The sequence below is a fragment of the Lathyrus oleraceus genome, chromosome 1, assembly GCF_024323335.1.
Source record: "Lathyrus oleraceus cultivar Zhongwan6 chromosome 1, CAAS_Psat_ZW6_1.0, whole genome shotgun sequence".
Lineage (NCBI taxonomy): Eukaryota > Viridiplantae > Streptophyta > Magnoliopsida > Fabales > Fabaceae > Lathyrus > Lathyrus oleraceus.
This window is the reverse complement of record NC_066579.1, coordinates 94193715-94221585: the sequence shown is the minus strand read 5'-3', so window position 1 is coordinate 94221585 and position 27871 is coordinate 94193715. Positions and strand designations below refer to the sequence as shown.

The 27871-nt window shown below is 38.1% G+C and overlaps 1 protein-coding gene across 1 annotated transcript; it reads left to right on the top strand.

Annotated features, from left to right (window-relative positions):
* Window positions 1–17914: 17914 nt before the first annotated feature.
* On the top strand, window positions 17915–19984 carry LOC127118704 (actin-97). The gene is made up of 5 exons (XM_051048963.1): window positions 17915–18138; window positions 18467–18543; window positions 18633–19026; window positions 19107–19720; window positions 19795–19984. The coding sequence occupies exons 2-5, from the start codon at window positions 18484–18486 to the stop codon at window positions 19858–19860; spliced, it is 1134 nt and encodes a 377-aa protein (XP_050904920.1). The 5' UTR covers window positions 17915–18138; window positions 18467–18483; the 3' UTR covers window positions 19861–19984.
* The last annotated feature ends 7887 nt before the right edge of the window (window positions 19985–27871 follow it).

Sequence of the window (27871 nt, the reverse complement as noted above, 5' to 3'; positions counted from 1 at the left end):
AATCAATAAAGTGGTATGATTCAACATATACTGTCTTAGTCGGCGAGCAGCCCAAGGCAAAGCACAACAAGTTTTCTCGAGCAATGAGTATCTTGTTTCACAGTCGGTAAACTTTTTGCTAAGGTAGTATATGGCATGCTCTTTTCGACCAGACTCGTCATGTTGCCCCAACACACACCCCATCGAATTTTCTAACACGGTCAAATACATGATTAGAGGTCTTCCTACGACTGGTGGCATCAGAATTGGAGGTTCTTGGAGATACTTCTTGATTTTGTCAAAAGCTTCTTGACATTCATCATTCCAGATCATCTCTTGATTTTTCCTCAGTAATTTGAAGATGGGTTTGCAAGTAGCAGTCAAATGGGAGATAAATCGGGCAATGTAATTCAAGCGTCCCAAGAAACCTCTGACTTCCTTATCTGTACGGGGAACTGGTATTTCTTGAATAGCTCTCACCTTAGCCGGGTCAACCTCAATTCCTTTACCACTGACAATAGAGCCCAAGAGTTTACCGGATCTTACTCCAAAGGTGCATTTGTTCGGGTTTAATCTCAACTTGTATTTCTTCAACCTCTCGAACAACTTGTATAAATGATCGAGATGTTCTTCTTCAGTATAAGATCTGGCTATCATGTCATCCACATATACCTCTATTTCATGATGGATCATATCATGGAACAAAACCACCATAGCACGCTGGTATGTCGCCCCTGCATTCTTTAAACCGAATGGCATCACTTTGTAACAGAAAGTGCCCCATTGCGTCACAAACGTAGTTTTCTCCATGTCTTCAGGCGCCATCTTGATCTGGTTGAAACCTGAGAATCCATCCATGAATGAGAATACCTTGTATTGAGCGGTGTTATCTACCAGAACATCAATGTGCGGAAGTGGAAAGTCATCTTTGGGACTCGCTTTATTCAAATCTCTGTAATCTACACACATTCGCACCTTACCATCCTTCTTTGGCACCGGTACCACATTAGCAACCCATTGAGGATAAGAAGTAACAGCCAGAAAACCTGCATCAAATTGTTTCATAACCTCGGCTTTGATTTTCTCAGACATTTCAGGACGCATGCGACGAACCTTTTGCTTAACAGGACGACAATCTTCCTTCATTGGCAAACGATGCACTACTATATCAGTATCCAGTCCTGGCATGTCTTCATAAGACCAAGCAAAAATCTCTATATAGTCATGTAACATCTGAATCAATCTTTCTTTGACACTGTTTCCCAAGCCTGCTCCTATTTTGACTTCTTTCTTGTCTACTTCAGTGCCCAGATTTACAGTCTCAATTGATTCCTCATGCGGCTGTATAGTCTTTTCCTCTTGCAGTAACAGTCTGACAAGCTCTCCAGGTACTTCACAATCTTCCTCACTTCCATCCTCGGCTTGGTAGATCGGATTTTCAAAGTCATAATTAACAATAGCAGAATTATTATCAACAGGATCCAGAGTGGATATAGGTTCCTGACTAAAGGAAATCGAGATAGTGTCTTCAGCCTTCCAATTTTTGAGTCCGTCACCAATTGTTGGGAAGATCCAGTTATCCAAGTCGCAATCGCTATCAGCATCTTCTACAACATTAATCTGATCGTTGACCATCTTTTCAGAGCGAAGTCCCAGGCCAAATCTATCAGACTTGTACGGTACATCGATCAGTTGACCCCAGCCAGTACGACCACCATCTTCGACCACGGCTTGAGCGTCTTTCAGAGAAGTCATGGCAGGAGGAGCACGAATAACCTTGGGCACACGGGAAGTTGGCTTAAGGACGAGACTGGTCGGAGGAACTACTTCAAATGACTGAGAAGGAGTCTCAAAGAATTCACCATCCATCTCAATGTATCTGAAGGTGTGCACACTACTGACAATATACTCTTCTTCTCCACACACAGTGACAATCTTACCCTCTATTGGATACCTCAGCTTTTGATGGAGAGACGAAGCTACAGCACTTGCCCCATGAATCCAAGGGTGTCCCAGCAAGCAGGAATAGGCAGGACGAATGTTCATTACGTGAAAGATGGTGTTGAAGACTTGAGGTCCTATCTTGATAGGGAGAACCACTTCACCATGGACAACACTCTTCGCACCATCGTAAGCACGCACCACAATGTCACTAGGTTTCAGTTCAATGCTTTTACAGTCTAGTTTATCGAGCACAACTTTCGGTAGCACATTCAAAGAAGAGCCATTATCGATCAACACATGAGATAAGGTGATCCCCTTACACTCAATGGAGATATGCAGAGCTTTATTGTGATTCTTTTCTGCTGGTGTCAGGTCAGCATCGGAAAAGCCTAGGCCATTGTCAACAGCCAAGTGAGCAACATAATTTTCGAACTGATCGACGGATGTCTCCTGAGGTACATGAGCGGTCTTCAAGAATTTTATCAATGCATTGGCATGAGATTCAGAAGATAACAACAAGGATAACATCGAAATTTTAGACGGAGTATGCCCCAACTGTTCTACCACATCAAAATCACTCTTGCGGATGATTTTCAGTATTTCTTCCATTTCCTGTTTGGCAACATCTTTGGTAGTAACTTCGACTGGTGTCCTTGACTGAGAGGGATTGATTACTGGTTCCTTTTCTCGAGTTTCAGGGACGGGAGGTGAGATTTCTGGAGAAAAGATCCTTCCGCTTCGAGTAATTTTACTAGTCCCAACAATGTCAACGTCATTAGGATTAGCAGAATTATCATCTTGCTTTATGCCATGGATGTAAACATCACCTCCATAATTCCACGGAATGGCTTTGCTTGAGGAATACGGTACTGGGCCAGGTGCAGTAATAATTAGGGGAGCTACCTTGGGCTCAGCAGTAATCTTCACAGGCGCTCTAGTAGCGGTAATCTTCACTGGAACTTTGGATCTGGCAATCACAGATATTTCTTCAATAGGGTTTCCACCTTAGGAATCTTTTCAAAGAGAATTATACGATCATCCATCAGCTGTTGAATACCATTCCTCAACTTTAAGCAACCATTGGGTCGGGGTATACAGAGATCGCAATTTTCAGCACAGCCTGGAAATAAACCAGCTTGCAATAAATTCTTCTTGATGATCAGAAGAGGAGATGCTAAGTCAGCTATATTAGAAATGTGAGAATTTTCATCCGCAACATTAAAAGTCTTGTCATGATTAGGCATAGGAGCAGTGATGACATTAGGAGTCTCCGGAGGGTCAAATTCAATTTCTCTAGCGTCGATCATATCCTGAATCTTATTCTTCAACAACCAACAATCGTTTGTATCATGCCCGGGGCTATCGGAGTGATATGCACACCTGGCATTGGGATTATAACGAGGAGAAGTAGTGTTGGGATTTGCAGGAGGATCTCTGAGGGTAATTAAATTTGCTTTTAGCATACCCTGCAGTGCTTGTGCTAAAGTCATATTGATCTTCGTAAACTGTCTTCTTGGCCTGTCTTGTCTGTGTTGGAAGTTTTGAGATGGCGGTGCTGCAATTGTAACTTCTCCAACAGTATGGTCACGATTTTTCTTGTTATGACCCCTTTGACCGTACACAACATTTGATTCATTCCTCCCCTGATAGGACTTTTTGGTGCTTGCAGAGGTAGCCACCTGTATCTTTCCACTTCGAATGCCACTTTTAACACGTTCACCCGTCAATATAAGTTCAGTGAAACCTGATGAGGAACTTCCCAATAGATGGCTGTAGAATGGGCCAGTCAGTGTACCCATGAACATGTCCACTAATTCTCGATCAGTCATAGGGGGTTTGACTCTGCCAGCCAAATCTCTCCATTTTTGAGCATATTCTTTGAAGCTTTCTTTAGAGCCCATAGTCATATTCTGCAACTGTAGTCGAGTAGGCGCTAATTCAGAATTATACTGGTAGTGCTTGTAGAAAGCTGTCGCTAAATCAGTCCAGGTGCGGATGTTAGAGCTCTCGAGCTGATAATACCACTCTAACTGTGTGCCAGACAGACTCTCTTGGAAGAAATGGATCCATAGCTTCCTATCAGTGGTATACGGCTGAATCTTTCTCACATAAGCTCTCAGATGCATCTGAGGACAAGACGCACCATCATACTTAGTGAAAGCGGGGACCTTGAATTTGCAGGGAATGACCACATCAGAGACCAGACCTAAGCTTTCAAAATCCAGACCGGGCGCCTTCTGACCCTCCATAGCTAGCATACGTTCTTCCAGCAACTTATACTTGTCATCTTTTGGAGAGTACTGTTCGTTTTCATAATCTTCATCGTCGTCCTCAGGGTTGAAGGGATCAACATTTTCCTCTTCCGAATCATTTTCTGTCTCCTCTTCGTGATCCTTCGGAATTCTAATCTTGACTCCTGCGGCCTGTCCTTTAAGCTTTCTTCCCGGGTTAATGTAACTCACAGCTTTCTTGTCTTTCTTCTTCTCGAGCAAGAGAGCCTTCAGCTCCTCCTGCCCCTTGGATAAGTTCAAGATCATCTCCTGGAATTGAGCATTCTGAGCCTGGAGATCTTTGACAGTTTGTTCGAGAGCCATCTGTTTGTTTAGAAGGAACACCGTGAGAACATTGATCCTTTAGAATACCTGTTATGCGATGTTATGTTATGCTATGCAATGTATGAAATGTTTTCAAGGACTTTTGGAATTTAACTTTGCGTAAACCACCAAAAAGGGGAACTTTTATTAATAATTTCTTTAATCAATGTTCGTTACAAAAAATAATAAAAATACAATGAAAGTTCAAGTCTCCCAGGGACGACTTCTTTTTGGGCGGAGATATGCATTGAGCCTTCGTTCCTCATTAAGCTGGCTGGTGAGCTCTAATACTTTCTTCCTTTCTGCACCGAACTGAGTTTCAAAAGTATCCCTTTCCTCTCTCAACTGGATCCAGGATTTCTTCAATTCTTCGACATTGGTAGGCATATCTGGATAAGGAATGATCTGAGGGGCACCTCCTTCAACTTTTGGCTCGACAGTCAGAGGTCCGATTGCAAGATATGGCATGGTAAGCTCACGAGCTCTGGCGCGTACCCATCTGAGATAAGGTTCCATAGGAATAGAGTTTTTCTGTCCTAAAGTACTTCTTTTCACCATGCCCCAAGCTCGTACAAACCTTTGACGGAGACCTTGAGAGTCGTTGTCATAGTCAAACACAGTGCCTTGAATAATTATTTCATGTGGACCGTCTCTTCTAACATAACCGAACTGACGTAGGGCTAAAGCTGGATTATAAGTAATACCTCCTCTTATCCCTAGGAGTAGTACGTTAGAGAATTCTCCACAACGGTCAATGATGATAACATTTTCTTTGGGTTAAGGACACCAATGGATGTCTGAATGGGAAAGCGACATTATCCGTTGAGACCATTTCAAATTTTGCTCATTCTTCAAGACTGATTGAGGAAGGTGCGAAATAAACCACCAAGATAATAAAGGTACGCAGCACATGAGAGTCCCTTGCCTTTTCATAGTACGAGTGTGAAGGGAATGCAAAATGTCTCCAAGCAAAGTAGGCACAGGGTTATGAGTGAGAAATATCCTAACAACATTCATGTCTATGAATTGATCCGGATTAGGAAATAGCACCAAACCATAGATTAGTAGTGCTAGGACATCTTCGAAAGCATGAATATTTATAACTTTTAGGAATTCTCGGGCCTTATTTATCAGAAATTTGGCAAGTAAACCCTTAACTCCACTTCTTGTTACCAAATTAGCTTCAATGTCGGACTTTGTCATGTGTAAAGCCGCGGCAACTTCTTCAGACTTCGGAATCTTTTCTAAACCACTGAAAGGTGTTTGATCAAGGATAGGTATCCCAAGCAGCCTGGAGAATTCTTCTAATGTGGGTACCAACTGATAATCTGGGAAGGTGAAGCAATGATGTTTAGGCTCGAAGAACTGGAATAGAACTCTCATCATATCTTCTTTGAAACCGGTGGTAACTAAATTGAGGAGAGAACCATGTTTCTTGATGAACTGAGCATGATCGGGCAGTTCTGACACTAAATCCTTGAGTTGAGGAGAGATCGCTACAAGATTGATCCGGATAGTCTTCCTGGAAGCCATATCCTATTTAACAGAGCAAAGTTAAATCCCTAAGTCCTTGAAATGGTTAGTACAATGTCATGATGTTATGATGTTATGATGTTATGATGTCAAGTAAGTAACAGACACAAACAAGTCACACCACAATCATTCCTAGGTTTTAAGGCTTGCATGAGTTCCATAGGTAAGTACCCTCCCCACTGAAGTTTGGTTGGTTCCACCTGTCCTAGAATAGTGACCGGGTTCTAGAAGGGTCTCAAATCATCGACCTTTCCTTAAGTCCACTTCAATGCAACACCAAGCGGTTGACCAAAATTTCCCTAAAGTCCAATCTCAAAGAGTGTAGTATCGAGTATCAACCAATCCCAGTCGGAACCGAAGTTAGTTATCTCACTACTTTCTAATGGCTAGGATGAGTCAATTAGGGTTCTAAAGGTCTGGTTAATGCTTTGATGACACCACGCAGACGCCAAATTTTTCCTCAAGTAAACATGAGGAACATCAGGACATCCAAAGTGTCACATTAACCGTAGCCATCATTTTAACCATTCCAGTATACGCCGGATAGTCGCGATGATCTCGTTCTACTTACCTAAGGTACACTAGATCCGGGTGTAGGATCTTTCACTCAAGCATAGAATACCCAAACAATCCCTTAAAAGTAAATCGGACAAAGGAACAATTCGAAAACATAAATGACCTTATTTTTTTAGGTAACCTATCTTTTTAAGGGTCCCCAGCAGAGTCGCCAGTTCGGTCATATGGTGAACTGACTTTGTGTTTTTGCTTTGGAAAGCAAATGTCGCGGATAGCAAGAGTCGCCACCGACTTTTCTTTTATCCAATAAGGAAAGGTGGAAAAGAACAGGAAAGACCTTAATTAGATTTTGGGTTCGGGAGGTACATTATACAAAGGGAAGGTGTTAGCACCCTTTGTATCCATGGTTATCCATGGGCTCTTAATTGCTGGATCACTTATGTTTTTCTTGTCTGAAAAAGTGTTTGTGAACTGCTTATAAAATGTTTTGAAAAAAGAGTTTAGCTTTGTAATGATTCTTGTATGAATGTATACAAAGTATTTATCTCGTTTAATTTTGAAAGCTGTTTAGAAAAATATAACTTGGCAATGATTCTAGTATGAATGTATACCAAGTGGTGATTTTCTAGTAGATATTTTGCAAAGTGTGATGTATGAAAAATGTTTTAGGTTGTGAGTCAGCATTTAAGAGTTATACCTACCCAAGGTCTTTATGGGCATTTCCTATCCTTATGAGGGTAAAACTGTCCTTACTATTGAGAAGTAGGTAGTTTTATCCTTTGGATGTAAAAGGGACATCGTAGGGTCATCAATTGGTCATTGAAGGCAACATTTGTAAGGATACCTTAGCATTCGAAGGGAAGATCATCATTTAACCGTAGGCTACAACGACGGGTCATCGAGGGACAAAAATCATATATTCGCAGGCAACATCCGAGGGACTATGGTTTATCTTATAGGGACATGATGATTTAACCGAAGGGTCTTTGCTAAGTGCATCCCCACATTCGCGGGACATGACCGTAATACCGTAATACCGTAAGGCAACAAAGAGAGGTCCAAGATCACATATTCAAAGGTAATATTTTATAACCAATTAGGTAATTAGGATGAATCTCCATATTATAATCAATTAGGTAATTAGGATGAATCTCCACAGGGGTATCCCGCAAATAAAGTGGAATACCTAGCAAGCTACCTTTTCCAGGAGTATGTGAGCCCTTACAATATTCAGCAAACAGGTCAGAATACCAAATCAGGGTGCAATCGAGAGTTGCACCAAACCAAAAGGAATCACAACAGTAATAATGTCAGGTAAACCATGCATGGTTACAATAAAACATGTCAGATTAGCAAAAATCAGAACAGAAAAATCAGCGACTGTCATGTTCGCTGCTGCCTCGCCTAGCGAAGGCTTGGCGAACACTCGCTACACGTTCGCTTAGCGATGTGCTAGCGAACGGCTGCGGGTTTTGAGTTTGATAACAGTACGATTTCAGCAAGCTCCAAGCCCTATGGCGTCCATTACAGAAATTACACGGTTAAACATTCAAGGCATCCATGCATACTTAAATCCACATGCAAAAACTAAGATATATTTATAAATTCAATCATTATGTCACATGTAAATTGGGAGCATAAAGCGGTAGTGGTAGTGCAAACCTGTTTGCAGTTGAATTGCAACGTTGAACTGGCAGATCACTCTTAGGGTTGGTGTCGGATTGAGTTGGGCGGAGGTAACCTTTGTGCAGATGAGTTTCCTTCGGGGTTTCCTTTAGGGTTGCTCTGAATTCTCTTGGTTAGCCTCCAGGGTTTGCTGTCGGTCTCCGTCCGTTAGGGTTTGCTTGTTCCCTCTCTCTCCACCGTCTGTCTCTGTGTCCTTTTCTCTGTGTGAAGTTCTGGTATTTATAATAATTTTTGTGACCTAATGGGCTCAGAATGAAGCCCAAAATTTCTGGTATTCGCAAGCTTCGCTAGGCGAGTGGTGCAGCGAAGAGTTCGCTAGGCGAAGGATTTTGCTCGCCTAGCGAGCAAGCCAGTTTAAGTAATTTTCTGGATTTGGCCACCTGTGTGCTGGATCTTTGTTCCTTTAAGATCAATGTCTTGAAAAATGAGTTGGAGTGCCTTGAAAAATGTCTTGCAAGATTAACGGGCAAATTTTGGGGTATGACATACGGTCTCAAACAAGCCCCTAGGGCATGGTATGAGCGTCTTAGCAAATTTTTACTAGAACGAGCATTCTCAAGAGGGAAGGTTGATACAACCCTTTATTGGTGTAAGCCCTAGAGGCCAATAATTTTGGTACTTGTATCGAATTATTTATTAATAATAAAAAGCTTTTTGTTTATTATGTTTGTCTAATAAAGTCCCTAGAATAGATAGTCCGTTTAATGTATCAAGTGTGACTTAATCATGAGATCAAATTAAACATAAGGACACTATTCTTAAAGTATCCATAGTCGAGCTTTATTGTGAAGTGGGATAACATTAAAACATTAAGACTATTATGTATATAGACTGATGTTCACATCTCATGGATCATGGATAAGGAGTTATCAAGTCTTAAACATAAGTATGAATATTAAGAGTAATATTTATACTGGATTGACCCGCTATGAGAATACTATATAGAATGTTATGCAAAGTGTCATAAGTTATTCTAATGGTGATAATGGTGTATGCCACCCGTCGACCTGAAACCACTATGGACCCTAGATGTAGAGTCGAGTGCCTTATTGCTGATCAAACATTGTCCGTAACTGGATGACCATAAAGACAGTTGATGGGTACTCCACGAAGCATGCTAAGGGACATGAGTGACCTAGATGGAATTTGCCCATCCTGCGTAACAGGATAAATGTCCATGGACCCAATATTGAACTGGACAAGGATGACACAATCCATGCCTTGTGTTCAATATATACATAAGGGTAAATGGCTAATTGTACACATAAGTATTATCACAAAAGGATTTGTCAGATCACATGAAATTTTCGTGTCTTGGGTAGCAGTGATGTTAATATAATTGCCAATGCCGCGAAAACCTACAGGGTCACACACAATAGGACGGATTGATGAGAGATAGAGTAACTAAGGAATACCGTAATGTATGGTGCCCTTAAGTGAATTGTAGAACATCGTAAGGTACAGTGTACTTAAGTAGAATACGAAATATGGTAAGGTACCACACGCTTAAGTGATTTTGGCATATTATAAGATATGGGCCACATACACTTGAGTGGGCTTTTTAGCTTGCAACCCACACAAGTGGTTCTATAAATAGAACCCTTGTGTAGAAGCATTTGTACAGTTGCAATTTCGTTTCTCTCTCTCTTTCACTCAAAGCCTTCATTTGTAGTAGCTAGCATTGAGATTGAAGGAATCTGTTCGTGTGGACTGAGTAGAGACGTTGTCATTGTTCAACGTTCGTGATCGCCTCTTAGATATGCATCAAAGGTTACAATCGCCACAAGAGGTAACGATTCTATCACTGATCATGCCCATTCGTAAGGATCACTAAAGGAGAAATTTTAAATTCCGTTGCGTTTTGGATCGCTCTTCTCCTTCACCCTTTTTATTAAGCGTCAAGGAAAACACTCTATTTTAGTTCAAGTCTATGTATATGATATCATTTTTGGATCTACTAACATAAATTTGGTCAAGGAATTCTCTAAGTTAATGCAGGGAGAATTTGAAATGAGCATGAAGGGGGGGCTAAATTGCCTCCTCGGACTTCAAATCAAGCAACTTGAAGAAGGAACTTTTGTGATCCAAACGAAGTATTATAACGAGCTACTCAAGCGCTTCGATATGGCAAACTCCAAGGTAATCGACACTCCAATGCCTACTGCTGTAAATATGGATCGGGATGAAAACGGTAAGGCCGTAGATATAAAAAGGTATAGAGGTATGATCGAATCTCTCCTCTATCTTACCACATCTCAACCATATATTATGTTTAATGTATGTATGTATGCTAGGTATCAATCACGCCCCAATTTAAAGGTCGTCAAACACATACTTAGATACCTCTGTGGTACTTCAAAGTATGGGCTTTGGTTTACTAAGGGAAGTGATTGCTCTTTGATTACTTTGTCAGTTGCAAATCGGATAGGAAAAGCACTAGTGGCACTTGTCATTTTTATTCAAATTTCTTAGTGAGTTGGCACAGCAAAAAGCAAGTTTCAGTTGCTTTGTCAACAACCGAGGCAAAATACGTTGCAACCGATAACTGTTGTGCTCAAATTTTGTGGCTCAAATAACAATTACTCGACTTCAATGTTCAACTTGAACGTATCCCCATTTTTGTGACAACATAAGTGCTATCAATTTAACCAAAAATCCTATACTATATTCGCGCGCTAAACATATTGAAATTCGACATCACTTCCTTAGGGATCATGTTGAGAAAGGTGATGTTGTCTTCGAGCATGTTGATAGCAAAAATCAACTTGACGATATCTTCACAAAACCACTTGCGACAGAGCCTTTCTTCCATATCCGTAGGGAACTTGGTGTTCTCGATATCTCGGATTGCGTTTAAATACATATATTATGACTGTCTACTCCTTGATTTATAAGTGCGGCTATGTGAGGGCACTCGTCGTCTATCACCATTGGAGGTAATATCGTTCCTATCCATTTGACCTATATTGTATGTATATACTTGATCTATGTAACTCTTGATGTCTTTTGATGGCTTGATCTAAGTTTGATCAACTACTATGTTTGAATTATACTTGAACTTGCTTAGGTATCATATTTACTGTATTTAGTCATTTGTCCTAAAGTTTATGTTAAACAAATGTGGCAATGTTATATACTTTATTCTCTTTACTCTGTGTAATATTTATGCCTATACTTCTTCCACTGACTTCATGTTATGTGCATGGTCGTTGATGTCTATATGTTGCAAAGTCGCTGACTAAGTGATTCTGAATATCTTTACTTCATGTTGACCGTTTCATTGTTTCTTTTTGATGTTGACAAAGGGGGAGAAGAAATGGAAACAAACACAATAGTTGATTTAACATAATAGCTGATTTAGTAGATGGAGAATAGCATAATGTTTGAAGGCATGCATAAAATCAAGGGGAGGATGTCTATCAAAGTACGCGTTTGTGCCACGGTTTGCCATCATAAAAAAGGGGGAGTATGCGAGAGCAAATATGCCCAGTCCTTATTTTAATGATGTCAAACCTTTCTAATCGCCCAAAACGTGTCTTTGGACAGTATCATCATATTATAGAATGCATTCATCCTCTAACATGTTCAAAATATAGGTTCAATGTATCCAAGCATATATGAGCATATCATAGATACGAATCATGCAATTAATCATAGTAAATATCCTAGATTCTTAGGAGATCGGTTTAAATTGGTCAAAATACATTTAAAAACTCATTTTTGGGAGTTTAAGAGCTGTGAGTCGACTTATGACTCGGAGCAAAGCTCTCGGGTCTGAACAGGTCGAGTCACAGGTCGACTAAATCTTGGGAAACCTGAATGAGTCGACTCATCCACTTCTTACGTCGACTAATTGCATATGTTCATATGAACCATGTAGCCACGGGTCCGAACAAGTCAAGCCATAAGTCGACTCAACCCTGAAATAAACTCTATTTGAGTCGACTCATCCCCTGTTTGAGTCGACTCATCGTCTGTTTTACTTAATTTTCTGCTGTGTAAGTTTGCAAAATATTTCTGTTTTGTTTGTTATTTGGTCCATGCATTATATAAATATTCATGTGTCTCTTCCTCAACAAAAACAACAATAAAAGTGAAATATATACACCAAAGTGCTCATCATCTTCATTCTTCATTGCATTTCTCAATAATCACACATAATAATCTTTGTTGAGCATTGTGCATTGCTGTTGTGATAACGTTCAAATAAGATTGGATTATCTTAATTTGGGTTGAGAAATTATGTGGGTTTTTCTTGAATAAAACCATTGAGGTTTTGTCCTCCAAGAATTGGGCGTTTTTGCACTAACCTTTGCTTCGCAGATTCAGCCGAGTGAAAAGTTTGAAGAATGAAAGGTTCGGTCAAACAAGTAGCGGTAACTGGAGGATTGTGAATAAAGCTTAGGGTTCAAGTGACTTGCGTTCGAAATCAGCCAAGCCGAAGTTTTGGAGAACGTGGCATTCTTTCAATAAGGTAACGGTAACCAGAGGTTTGTTCAAAGCGCTTAAAGGACTTGGTTCAACTCGAATTTAGGGGAAAGAATAAAATAGGATCTGCAACAACTCTAGGGGTTGATTGGTGGTGATCATTTATTCTCTTGTGTTGATATTGCAACGTGTTAATAAAAACATCTCAATTCTAGATTTAGAATTGAGGGTAGACATACCCTAAGCGAGGACGATAGGGGAACTGCCTCAACAAATCCGATCTTGTTCTCTATATCTCTTAACTCTTTACATTCTGCATTAATTATACTTTGTGCGCAATTAATAGTAAAATCAATATCACTTGATTGTTGTGCATAGTAACTGTTCGATAAATCGTTGCAATCGCTTTGATTGCAACTGAGTAAAATTCTGCACATTCAAATTGAGTGAAATTGAAACTTGGTGTGGAGTGCACACCAAGTGTTCGAGAAAATTAATCTCACACAAACTTATTAATATTGTACTTGATCTCTTATTGTGTTTAAGCATTATTAGAGGTAACCATATCAAGGATTATATTGGTTAATCGATTGATTTAGACAGTGGTTGATAATCTCTATCTTAAGTAATTCTATTCGGTTTCGCGCATATCCGATCTTTCCATTAACGGATCATTTAGACGGTTATAATCTAGGGTGCTTCCGTAACCGTTGAAAACAATTTTAAAAAAATGCTAAATTTCAAAACTGATCTATTCAACCCCCCTTCTAGATCGGTATTATTGTCTAACACAAAGAAGGTGAAAGAGGTGAGTTTACAAACTCACAAAAGAACGTATGAATTGCTTCAGAAGGAAGACAATGAAAGCATAATTGATGTTTTCACCAAGGTTACGAAACTAGTGAATCAAATCAAGGTATGTGGAGAAGTGTTGACATTAAGATCTGTTGTTGGAAAGATCTTGAGGCCGTTGGCTTCAAAGTTCGACAACATGGTAGTAGCCGTAGAAGAGTCGAAAGATTTGTCAAAACTAACAAAGGAAGAGCTTCAAGGGACGCTTGAATCTCATGAACAAAGAATGGCTGAAAGAGTTGCAGGAAAGTCGAAGAGTCATATGGCTTTGCAGGCTTAATCAACAAAAGAAAGAAAAGGCAAAGGAAGCTGGAATGGCAACAAAGGCAGAGGAGGTTATAACAATTCGAATGGTCGAAATCAGCAAGAAGGAAACATATCAAATAAGAGAAAACCCTGGAACCAAGGCAACCAAAGAGGTGGTGCTGCAGGTAGAGGAATAGGTGGTGGTCAAAAGCCAGACAAGAGTCACATTCAGTGTTACAATTGTCAAAGGTATGGTCACTATTCTAGTGATTGTCTAGAAAAGCAGAAGAATCAAGAAACTTATACAAAGATGACGAAACACGAAGAAGAAGAGACGTCGCTGATGGTTACAGCAAGAAAAGAAGAGAGATTCAAGGACCAATGGTACTTAGACTCAGGATGCTTATCACACACGTCTGGAAGAAAAGATTGGTTTATCAACATAAAGCCCTCAATGAAGAACATGGTGAAATTTGCAAATGACAACACTCTGGCAGCTGAAGGTGTTGGTGATGTTCTGATTATGAGGAAAGATGGCAAGAGGTCAGTAATTTCAAATGTGTTGTACATACCAGGTATGAAGAGTAATTTGCTCAGCATAGGGCAGTTGGTCGAAAAGAACTACAAGGTGTCGATCGAAGACAAGATGATGAGAGTTCTCGACTCAAATGGAAGGTTGATCTTGAAGGATCTAATGTCTCAGAATAGAACCTTCAAGATTGAACTAAATGCGATGGAGCATAAGTGCCTTGCAACAACAACCAACAAAGATGAATGAATATGGCATTATAGACTTGGCCATCTCAATTTCAAAGACATCAGAGATTTGAAGAGAAGAAATATGGTTTCAGGATTACCAAAACTCGACATTCCAAACGAAGTGTGTGAAGAATGCGTGCATGCGAAGCAGCATAAGAACAACTTCAGTAAGGATGCCTGAAGCAGGTCGAAGGCAATTCTTGAAGTCATATACTCTGATGTATGTGGCCCTCTCCAGGTGGATTCGATTGGAGGTAACAAATACTTTGTTACATTCATAGATGATTTTAGTCGAAAACTGTGGTCTTACCTGATCAAGAAGAAAAGTGAAGTGATTGAGGTATTTGCCAAGTTTAAATCTATGGTCGAAAGAGAAAGCGGTCAAAAGATTAAGATTTTAAGGACTGATGGTGGTGGAGAATATGTGTCGAAAGATTTTGATTCATTATGTGGGAAAGAAGGGATTGTGCATGAGGTGGTGTCACCCTACACTCCACAGCAGAATGGAGTCGTAGAAAGGAAGAATAGAACCATTATGAATATAGTTAGAAGTATGTTGAAAGGCAAGCATATATCCAAAGAATTATGGGGAGAAGTTGTGTTGATGGTGATATATATGCTGAACAAATGTCTGACGAAGAAGCTAGAAGGAATCACGCCAGAAGAATGTTGGTCTGGTGTAAAGTCTAGATTGAGTCATCTGAAGGTGTTTGGATCTATAACACATAGACATGTGCCATATCAGTTGAGAAGAAAACTTGATGACAAGTCGAATTAGATAATCCTGATAGGATATCATTCAACTAGAGGATACAAGTTGTTCGACCCAGTGAATAAGCAAGTGGTGATCAGCAGGGACGTGATCATAGATGAGCTTAGAGAATGGGATTAGACTGAGAATGTCAAGAAAGATTCAGTGAGAATATTTTGTGATGAACCAGCTAGTGAAGTCGAAAGAGAAGTTCGACAGGAAGAAGTCAGAGGTGAAGCAGGCCCAAGAAGACCTCAAAGAACAAGACACACGCCTGCAATGTTGCAAGAATGTGTGATTACATCAGATGACGTGGTCAATGAAGAAGGTGAGCTGGCACACTATGCTTTCTATGCAGATGTCAAACCTGTAAATGCAATCGAGGCATTGAAAGATTCGAAGTGGATGAAAGCAATAGACGAAGAGCTGAAGTCAATCGAAGTCAACAACACTTGGTCACTTGTCGAATTGCCCCAAGACAAGAAGGCAATCGATGTGAAGTGGGTATACAAGGTGAAGTTGAATCCCAAAGGAGAAGTGACTCGACACAAGGCGAGACTTGTGGCGAAACGATTTCTTCAGAAAGAAGGAATCGACTTCGATGAGGTTTTTGCACCTGTTGCTAGGATCGAAACAATCAGGTTAGTTGTTGGTCTAGCAAACATGAACAACTGACAGATGTGTCAGATGGATGTGAAATATGCATTCCTTAATGGCCCCTTAGAGGAAGAAGTTACTGTTGTACAACCAGTTGGGTTTGTGAAACAAGGCGAAGAAAGAAAGGTGTACAGACTGCATAAAGCTCTGTACGGACTTAAACAAGCTCCAAGAGCTTGGAACAAGAAGATAGATGACTTTCTAAGGGAGAAGGAATTTGTGAAGTGCACAAGTGAACATGGAGTATATGTAAGCAGAAGCAAGAGTGAATTGCTTATACTATGTCGATGACCTGTTGATAACAGGTAGTTGCAAGAAAGAGATCGAAGACTTCAAAGGTGATCTCAACAAGGAATTCGAAATGTCAGATCTGGGTGACATTTCATATTTCCTTGGCATCGAATTCTACAAGAGTGGTAGAGGTTTGATGATGCATCAAAGAAGGTATGCAGGCGAAATTCTTAAGAGATTTAAGATGCAAGATTGCAACCCAACTTCGACTCTAGCTGAACCCAGATTACAACTATCGAAAGATTCAGATGTAGATGATGTCGACCCAACCCAATACAAAAGACTTATTGGGTCACTTCGATACCTTTGTCACACAAGGCCTGACTAAGCATACAATGTAGGTATGATGAGTAGGTTCATGCAGAAGCCAAAGGTATCACATCTAGCAGCGGCAAAAAGGCTAAGGTATCTAAAAGGAACTCTCGACTATGGTATTTTGTTTCCTGCAGCTGATGAAGGAAAAGAATGCAAATTAGTGGTATACATCGATTCAAGTTGGTGTAGTGATGTTGAGGATCGAAAATCCACAGCGGTCTATGTGTTTATGCTAGGTGGTGCACCAGTTGCTTGGAGTTCGAGAAAAGAACCATTAGTGGCATTATCATCGTGCGAAGCAGAATACATAGTTGCTTCTCTTTGTGCATGTTAAGCAACGTGGATGGTGAATCTGGTCGAAGAGATAACAACGAAGAATCATGGAGCAATTACCATAAAGATCGATAGTATGTCAACTATCAATCTGGCGAAGAATCCGGTAACACATGGTCGAAACAAGCACATTGAGATGAGGTTCCATTATCTTCGAGAGCAGGTAGCAGATGGGAAGATGAATGTGGAACACTGCAGAACTGAGAATCAGATTGCAAACATCATGACAAAGAGAATCCAGGTTGAAGTGTTCAGAAGATTAAGAGCTATGATGAATGTAGATAGCTTAGACACAATGAATTAGGTGGTGTGTTGAATTGTAATTCCTTGTATCGAAGCAGGCTGCTCGACAGAACAAGGATGTGTTGAACCACCTAGTGTGTTAAGTTGTATTAGTGTGTCGAAGTGTCGAAACATGTTGCTTCACACAGGATTTCGACTTAGACCTATTTTAGTAGTGTTAGCTATTTTGGGCTTTTATAGTTTTGTGTTTTGGCTCGAGGTCCAAGTTAACTTAAATCTATAAATAGAAGGAATAACCCTTATTTTTGTAATGAAGTGAATAGAGTATTTATCACACTTGTAATTCACATTATTTTACCGTTGCAAAGTGAATAAGAAACTCTGCAGAATTCTAATTCTTTTTGTCCTTCATCGTTCTTTACACTCTTTCTTTCTCCATTGTTCTTTTCTTTTCATTGTTATTGTGTGGATAATAAAAATCTTATTCATTAAGATTGATTGAAATTTTTTATAAATTTTGGGGAATTTTCAACAATTATGTAATAGGATGAAAAGAGTAATATACTATAAATTGGGCAGCATGATAATAACTATAGTAAAATTATTCATTAAAATGTATAGTATAAAATATTTTAATAAGTTGACTTATATGGTGAAGAATAAGGTGAGCGTGCATATATGTAAATACTAATATACTAGTAGCAATTATAGGAAAATAAAAGTAAGAATGGAGTTGATGATTTAGTTTTGTGTGGTGGATTATTTTTTTATCTGAAATTAACCTTAAAGATAATTACATGCGTATTTTACTCCATGAATGAAATTAGAAACAGAAATGATTGGTGTGTAGAGAAAGAATGAATGAATGAGTGATAGATAGATAGTCCGTAAATTTCTCATCTCTCTCCTCTCTCCAACGGTCCCAATTGGGTGTGATGGTTGTTATATTCATTTCATTTGAATTAGTTATCTTCATTTCTACCATTCACTATTACCCCGAACCCAACCTAGGTATGCATGTATCTGCATGATCAATTTTCTGCAATGCCATTGTCATTCTATTTAGATTTCTTCATGATCAAGAAGTTGGATCTCTCAATTTACACCTTTGGTTAATAATATTTTTTCTCTACATTATTGATAAGCGTTTCCATTATGAGATTCACATAATACAAATCTGAATTCAGTTAACAAATTCATTGATATATTAGATCCATCTCTTTTTATTTTTTAATTTCAATTTGTTCAATGGGCGTGTGTGGATAATTGATTTATGGTTTCAATTTTTGTTTGTTAAATTACTAATTAATTAAAATTGTTTATGAACGGATCATATTAGGATCATATTAGAAGAAGATGGCAGACGCTGAGGATATTCAACCTCTTGTTTGTGACAATGGAACCGGAATGGTCAAGGTAAAATACCATACCATCCATTATGTTTGATTTCTTCATTTGTTAGATGATGATACATTAATTGGAATTTCAATGTACTTCTTTTACAGGCAGGTTTTGCTGGAGATGATGCCCCACGTGCTGTGTTTCCCAGCATTGTTGGCCGTCCTCGTCATACCGGTGTTATGGTTGGTATGGGCCAGAAAGATGCCTATGTTGGTGATGAGGCACAGTCTAAACGTGGTATCCTCACTCTCAAGTACCCAATTGAGCATGGTATTGTTAGCAATTGGGATGATATGGAAAAGATTTGGCATCATACCTTCTATAACGAGCTTCGTGTTGCGCCTGAAGAACATCCAGTTCTGTTAACAGAGGCTCCTCTTAATCCTAAGGCCAATCGTGAGAAGATGACACAAATCATGTTTGAGACTTTTAATGCCCCGGCTATGTATGTCGCCATTCAGGCTGTTCTTTCACTCTATGCCAGTGGTCGAACAACTGGTAAGCAGGAGTAATTCATTGTCTCCTAATGATTTATTTTGCAGAATGAATGATGATTTATTTTGCTTATCTTTTTGCAGGTATTGTGTTGGATTCTGGTGATGGTGTCAGCCACACAGTCCCTATTTACGAGGGTTATGCTCTTCCACACGCCATCCTTCGTCTTGATTTGGCTGGGCGTGACCTCACTGATTTCTTGATGAAAATTCTGACAGAACGTGGCTATTCTTTTACCACATCTGCGGAGCGTGAAATTGTGAGGGACATGAAGGAAAAACTGGCTTACATTGCTCTCGACTACGAGCAAGAGCTAGAGACATCCAAGACCAGCTCTGCAGTGGAGAAGAGCTATGAATTGCCTGACGGTCAGGTCATCACTATTGGAGCTGAGCGTTTCAGGTGTCCAGAGGTTCTGTACCAACCATCCATGGTGGGAATGGAAGCTGCTGGAATTCATGAGACCACATACAATTCCATAATGAAATGTGATGTTGACATCAGGAAAGACCTGTACGGCAACATTGTTCTCTCAGGAGGCACAACCATGTTCCCTGGCATTGCTGATAGAATGAGCAAGGAAATTTCTGCACTTGCACCAAGTAGCATGAAGATCAAGGTGGTGGCACCACCTGAGAGAAAGTACAGTGTCTGGATTGGTGGTTCTATCTTGGCATCGCTCAGCACTTTCCAACAGGTCTGTTATTTTATCTACTTTTATGAACTACAATTGCTAATGAGTAACATTACATTTTCTTTTCCTGTGTGTAGATGTGGATTGCAAAGGCTGAGTATGATGAGTCTGGACCATCAATTGTGCATAGGAAGTGTTTCTAAACTGTTTCAGCAATAGGGTTATTAAAGGAAAATGCTGGTCTTCTGTAACCCTTTCAATCTAGCTTTTATTATTGCTTCATCTTATTCTCCAGGAATTCATCGTCAAATGTTCAATTTTTCTTCATTATTATATGTATTTTGATATTTTGATAAGTTTGTTAACATTCATTAGGAGTCTAATTTAGCTGAAACTATCAAATGATATATGTATGTTGGTTATTCATATGTAAGTTACAATATCAATCTTTTAAAATTTGATTTTCATATTCCTAGTTTCTTTTGCCAGGCAAATAAATTGTGTAACTGAGTGTAATGTTTTAAAATTTTATCAGTGATTGACCCGTCATTATGCCAAATTACTTGATTATTGGTGAGTTATTAATTGATCCGTCCGAGTGTTAATATGATGTCCAATCAATATATAAGAAAATAAATAAATTCATGACAGAGAAATTTGATACATAAAGATACATTTCATAGGAAATTTATTTTTATTTTGTAAGTCTTAAAAAATAAGTTATAACAATTCTTTTTTATTATTATAACAATATATTTTCTAAAAAGTAAAGGTTAATATTCCTAACATATCATATATGTTAAACAAATAGAAGAAGACTTATTAGATAATATAATATATATTTTATGTTTATATTTTTAATTTTAAAATAGTATAAGTTATATGTTAAATTATTTGTAACTTTATAGTTGTATTAACACATTTAGCGTACTAAGAAGACATATATTTATAATCGAGATTGATATTTGAATAAACAAATGTGTGGATCTAAAATTAATATTTAGTTTTATATAAATTAAAAACAACTTCAATGTGAAAAGTGACATGGTGGAAAATGTTGCTTAACTTATATTCTAAGTTACTTGTACATTAAGAAAATCAAGACAAAACTGAGAGAGGTATTATTAAAATGAAATTAGAATATACATACAATAACATTGTTATTTATATGGTTAAGAAAAATATTAATTAATTAACTAGTTAAAAATTAAAAAACAATGACACTTTGCATGTTTGCAAGTATCACTTGCAACACTTTTCTAATGGCTACTAACAATCATATACATAACCTGAATTAACTCTTAATATCCTTTTTAATCCAGATTTACCTATATTCTCATTCCCATTAACCCTTTAAGGTCTTCAAATCACATATGTTTTAAGAGTTTTCTCAAAATGTCTGCAATTGCAACTCAATATTGCAGTGCTTAGTACTCAAGCTCTTTTTACCAATTTAATCCCTAAGAAAATGACACCTCTTTTCTATTTGTTTCACTCTACCATAACTCATAGGATAGTTTGTAAAATCAATTGTTGACTAATTGTCCACTAACAACTTGATTTGCACATAATTGCTCACATTCGACTCGTCAAGCAACACATCCAACCAAAGTTCTTGGCATGCAATATAGTAGACTGCAAATTACTCAATTCACATGAAGATAAAACCATAATTCACTGCTTCTTTGAACTCCATTGAATTGATTCTAATTCAAGCATGAACTAATATCGAGTTGTGCTCTTTCTATCATCTTGATCACCACTCAAATCTGAATCTGAATAGCCATTCATCTTGGCCTTCATCATTGTGTTTTATTGATTTGGCATAAGTACTCCATGGTCATTTGTACCTCTAATGTACCTTAGGATCCTATTTGTTCCAAGTAGATGACATAACCTTTACTTCTCCATGAATTTACTAACCAGTCCTACACATGACAAATATCAGGCTTTGTATTGCAAAGATGCCTTAATGAGCCAATGATCTTATTTTATAATGTACTATATACCAATTCATCTTCTGACCCCTTCTTCAATTTGATGTTGGTCTCCTTAGGTGTGATTGTAGGATTACAATATATCATCTCAAACTTCTTTAGGATGCATTTTTCATATTTCTTCATACACAAGAAAACTCCATGCCCCGTGTTCACATTTTCTATTCCTAGGAAGTAGGCCAAATTTCCTAAGTTTGACATCTCAAACTCATTGTTTATGCTTGCTTTGAAGTTTATCCACATATAGATATAAGATGACTTAGTCTTGTTCACTTGAGTATTTCACATACATTTCATGTTCTGATGTACACTTGTTGAAACCTAGCTTGATAAATAAGCTATCAATACTATTGTTCTGTGGTACTTGCTTAAATCCATACAAAGCTTATCTCAAACTTTACACCACATTCTCTTGCTCTTTCACCTCAAAATCGGGTGGCTGCTTCACATAAACTTCTTATTCTATAGGTTAATTGAGGTAGACTTACTTTCCATCGAGTTAGTGCATCTTCCAGCCCCTATATATTCCAATATCTACAAGCAATTATATGGTTAAAGTCTAGAAACCGGTGCATAAACTTCTTCATTAAAATCAATGTCATGCTTTTGAAGAAAGCTTTTTGCCACCAATATTGCCTTATGCTTGGAAATTTCACTAATTGGCTCCAACTTCAGTTGTAAACACATCTTGAAGAGTTTGAGCAATAGGGATTTTGATGTTTTGAAGGTGATTTGATGGCGTTTTTCATTTTTAGTGGTGGACAGGATGTGTGAAATGGTGATGTTGTGAATGTTTGGAGGTTTTGGCTATGGAGTCATTGTGTTGGATGGTTATTTGTGGAGAATGCTTTGATTGAGATGTTATGGAGTTTTTAGTTTTAGAAGGGGAAGAAGGAAATAAAAGTTTGGTTTTCGAAAGTGGAGAGAGAGAGAGAGAGAGAGAGAGACAAAAAGAGATACTATTTTGGGGATTTAAAGAAGTATTTTACATTTCCAAGAACTTGAGAATTTGCGCCTGAACGTCGCTAACGAATGTCATCACTGGTGACAGGTGACCCATCAACACTCAAATGGTTGATTTTTGAACAAATGTGGAACTGGAAATGGTGAAGATCATCATCTCATATGACATGCGTCATCTGGGTAAAATTTCTCTGTCGTGTCCACTGTGTTGTCTTTTGATTATTTCATTTTTTTTCCTAAGGAGATGAAGGGTGTCATCTTGGATGATGTTATTCCCGTCATTCATATTGCCTAGCGTGTAAAATGGTTTGGCTTTAGGGTTTTTGTTCATGAGTTTTTTTTGTATAAAATTCCCTTTTTTCTAAAAACCTCCCAAATCATTCATGAACGTTCTTCCGGAAAACACCTTCTCTCTTAAGCGATTGATATCAATATTTTCCTAAGAATTCAAATAAATAAATCCCAAAATAAAATATTAAATTAAAAACTCATATGTTGCCTCCCACACAAAGCTTTGTTTAAAGTCGTTTAGCTTGAATTTTCACTTTTTGATCATCAAGGGAGTTCCTTCAGAGTGAAGCATACTCCATTCTCTACCTCTTCAAATATTACATAATGTTTGAGTTGCTTCCTATTCACCATGAATGAACCAGTTGATTCACTCATGACTTCCACATATCCTGAAGGCATAACCTTCTTTACGTGAAATGGTCCAAACCATCTAGAACGAAGCTTTCCAAAGAACAACCTCAACCAATAATTGAATAGCAGGACAAGCTCTCCTTCTTTGAACTCTCTTCTTATGATGCACTTGTTATTCCATATTTTTATCCTTTCGTTATAGAGCTTGGTGTTCTCATACTCGTCAAGCCTAAGTTCTTCTAGCTCATTTAAATGAAACTTCTTTGTTTTTCCAACTTCATTGAAATCCATATTGAGGGCGTTGATGACCCAATAGGCCTTGTGCTCCAATTCCACAGGAAAATGGCATGATTTCCCATAGAAAAGTTTTAATGAAGTGGTCCTGATCGGGGTCTTATAGGTCATTCTATAAGCCCTGAGTGCATCCTCGAGCTTAGTGGCCCAGTCATTCCTTGAGTTAGGGACTGTTTTTTTCAGGATTATTTTTATCTCTCTATTAGAGACTTCCACCTAGCCTCTCTTCTGTGTATGATAAGGAGTTTCTACTATGTGCCTCAATCCTTATTTATTTAGTAGATTTTCAAACTGTCGCAAGATGAAATGGGGTCGTCCCATCGATTATAACTACCTTGCATACTCCAAACATTGGGAAAATGATTTTTTTTTGAACATTCTGATCACTACTCGTGCATCATTTGTTTGAGAGGACACCACCTTAATCCATTTTGACACATAATCTAATATAATGAGAATAAATTGATTTCCCATAGATGAAGGATAAGGTCCCATAAAATCAATTCCTCAAAAATCAAAGATCTCAACTTCTAGGATGTTGTTAATAGGCATTTCATTCCTCTTAGAGATGTTTCCAGTATGCTCACACCAATAACATCTCTTTATAAACAAATTCACATCCTTAAATATATTAGGCCAATAAAGGTCGACTTGAAGAATTTTCGCCACAGTTTTATCGGTGCTTGTAAGTCCACCATAGGCCGAAGCATGGCAATGAGGCATCACACTCTCTAACTCTTTCTATGGGACACACCTCCGAAATTTTTTGTTGGAGACTCTCTTAAAAAGAAGAGACTCATCCAAATAGTAATGCATAAGATATGAGAAGAATTTTTTCTTGTGTTGATAAGGTAGTTGACAAATTCATCATACCATAGTGTTTATTCATGGATTAACACAAACAACTTGTCATTCGGGAAAGAGTCTTCGAGGAGCAACTCTTCCTTTCTAATATTAGCTAGTCTGGATAAATGGCCCATAACCATATTTTATGTTTGTTTCTTATCCCTTATTTTGATGTCGAATTCCCGTAACAATAGAATCTCTCGTATTACATCTACTTTGCATCCCTTTTGCTTAGGAGATATTTAATGGTCGCGTGGTAGGCATATACAATTATTTTTGAACCTACCAAGTAGGAACATAACTTGTCGATAGTAATCACCACTGCCAATATCTCTTTCTATGTGGTCGCATAATTTACTTGTGCCTAATCTAGAGTCATACTAGCATAATATATGTCATGCATTTTCTTGTTCTTCTTCTGTCCTAACACCGCTCCTACTGCATAACTGTTGGCATCACACATTATCTCAAAGGGTATAATGTAGTTAAGAGGTTGCTTAATAGGTGCAGATACCATTGGTTTTTTCAATGTTAAGAAGGATTTAAGACAATCTTCATTTAAATTAAATTCTACATCTTTCATTAACAACCCTATTTGGGGCTTGGAAATTTTAGAGAAGTCTTTGATGAATTGGCGGTAAAAGCCGACATGTCACATGAAGCTTTTTACCTCTCTCATGGTAGTGTGGGAAGTGTTAACTTCTCAATAACCTCTATCTTAACTCTATCAACCTCTATTATGAATGTGAGAAAAATACACAAGAAGAGGGGAGGGGAGGGGGGATTGAATTGTGTTTAACCAAAAATTCTGAAGTTTTATTTCCTTTTCTTCAACTCTATTTCAAAACCTAAGGTTTCAAGCTCAGATTCTGATACAGTTAAGAGGCTGAATCAAAACTGAGTATGAATTCAAAGTTTGTTTGCACACAGGAATATAAATGCATAAGTAAATAAATAGACACACAATATATCATGGTTCCTCTAAAACCGAGAGTAGTCCATTCCCCTTGCAACACAATAGCTTTTAACAATAATCATACTAATTACAATTGCTTAAGCCAACAACTCAAGACTTTCTGCTCCATCACACCTGATTGAGACTTCCTTGCCCAAGCACCCATCACGAGACTTCCTGTTCAATCAAACCTGAATGAGACTTCCTTGCTCAAGCACCCAACTCGAGACTTCCCTTCCTTAAGCCCGTGTTAAGGACTTCATGCTCAGTCACTCTGACCAAGACTTCCTGCTCTGTTGGCAAACATGAGACTTCAATGCCTAAACAACCCATTATGGACTTTCCCATCTTAAGCTCATGTTAAGGATTTTTTTATCAATCACATAGAAATATACTTCTTTGCCTAACTAATCATATTATAAATTTAATGCTCAAGCACCCAATAAGAGACTTGTTTTCTCAATCTAATCAGAAAAAGACTTACTTTGAGCACATGGGCTAGAGTTTTCATATTCTCTTAACCATAAGAGTCTGGTACAACCTTGTGTTCATGTGAGTGCTTCTTGGATAAGTAAATACATAAAGGTTTACACTCTTAAGAAGAATGTAAGTGGTTTACTCCCGAGTGTGGAAGAATGAAGTGGTCATTTTTCTTATCTCCTTGGACAAATTTTCTCTTGTTGTGCCTTTCTGTTCTGATGATCTTCCTCGATCATTTTCACTCTGCTCTCACACACTTAACCCTTGTGGTTATATTTTCTATTTAGTGTGTGTTTCTTATATCTATGTTTTATGAATAAAACACAGTCTCTCTTTCTCTCTCAATCAATATAGTGAACTGGTATCACATCTTTGTGAACATAATCACATATTCTTCAACTCACATTCATCTTAGTCAGAACATACTTTTTGAATGTTTTCGAACTTCATATATAAATAGATTCTGGAATAGATCTGTTGAATATTGAAACTACAAAAGCTACAAGTAGCCGTTGAAGGTCTTTAGTCGTTGTACAATAGAGTAAGTCAAAACTCAGCTAGCATAAAGGCGTTGGGAGAAGTAGAGCAGAGTTCAGAGAAGTTGGAAAGATAAGATCCTGACAATATAACTTTATGCTTATTAGACATAAATTATTTTACCATTGCCACATAATCTTCTATGGATAACTTCAGACTTGAAATATTCTTGTAGACATTTGTTGAATCTTGTTCAGAGTTGCTACTATCTTTATACTTAACTTCTTAATTAAGAGGATTTTTATAGAATTAGTTAAAGCTTGATCAGAAGTTGAAGTATGTCTTTAGAACCTAGTTGGAGTGAGACTTCAGAGTCTAGATTTCACAGGTTCTGAGTTTGTCTTCATCAGAGTCTTGATCAGAACTAGTCTGGATAAATACTTGTAGAGTTATAGACTTGATATGGACAAACTCTTTTGAAACAGACCCTTCAAAAGTGTTGGTTAAACACGTTCAGAAGTTGTAGGGTCGTTCCTTGTGACAATGACTGCTTGCTTCAAATGAATCTAGTCTTCAAAGCATTGTTGATATTTGATTTCCACGAAAGCTTAGGTTCGGTATCTTAAAGACTTGAGTAAACTCACCAGAGTTTGGAAGCTTGATTATGATACTTCATATTCATAACATCTTTGCTTCCCTTTAATGGTTCTTTCGAGTGATTAACTTGATTCATATCAAGGTCAATGTCTTTTGATTCTACACACTAGAATAACCATTAGTAAACCCTATTTTTCTTTAAATGCTTTGTTATCATCAAAACCTTTTAGGAGATTGTACAAATCTTGTTCTAACATATTCCTCTTTCAGACACCAAATGTTTAAGGATTATGCCCTTATTCACCATAAAGTGACATTTCTCCCAGTTAAGCACCAATTTGAATTTCACACACCTTGCAAGTAATTTTTCTAAGTTGGCCCAGCATTCATCAAAATTTGACATGTAAACAAAGAAATCGTCCATAAAGACCTTAATGTGTTCTTATAGAAAATCATAGAAAATTGACATCGTGAAACGTTGAAATATTGTAGGCGCATTACATAATCCAAATGACATTTGTCAGTAAGCAAATGTATCGTAAGGTAAAGTGAAGGTTGCTTTCTCTTGGTCACTCAGATGAATGAGGATTTTAAAGAACCCCACATAACAATCAAGGTAGAAAAAATGAGAGTGCTTAGCCAGACGTTCAAGCATTTGGTCGATAAATGGGAGTGGAAAATGATCTTTTCTAGTGGCCTTGTTAAGCTTCCTATAACCAATGCACATGTGCAACCCGATAACAGTTCTTATAGTGACAAGATCACCATTCTCGTTCTTTACTAAAATCATACATCTTTTCTTGGGCACTACTTGAATTGGGCCAATCCACTTGCTATCAGAGATCGGGTATATGACCCAAGCATCTAAGAGTTTCAGTTCCTCATTTTTAAACATCTCATTCATGTTTGGGTTCAACCTCCTCTAATGATCTCTTAAGGGTTTGTAATCCTCTTCAAACAAAA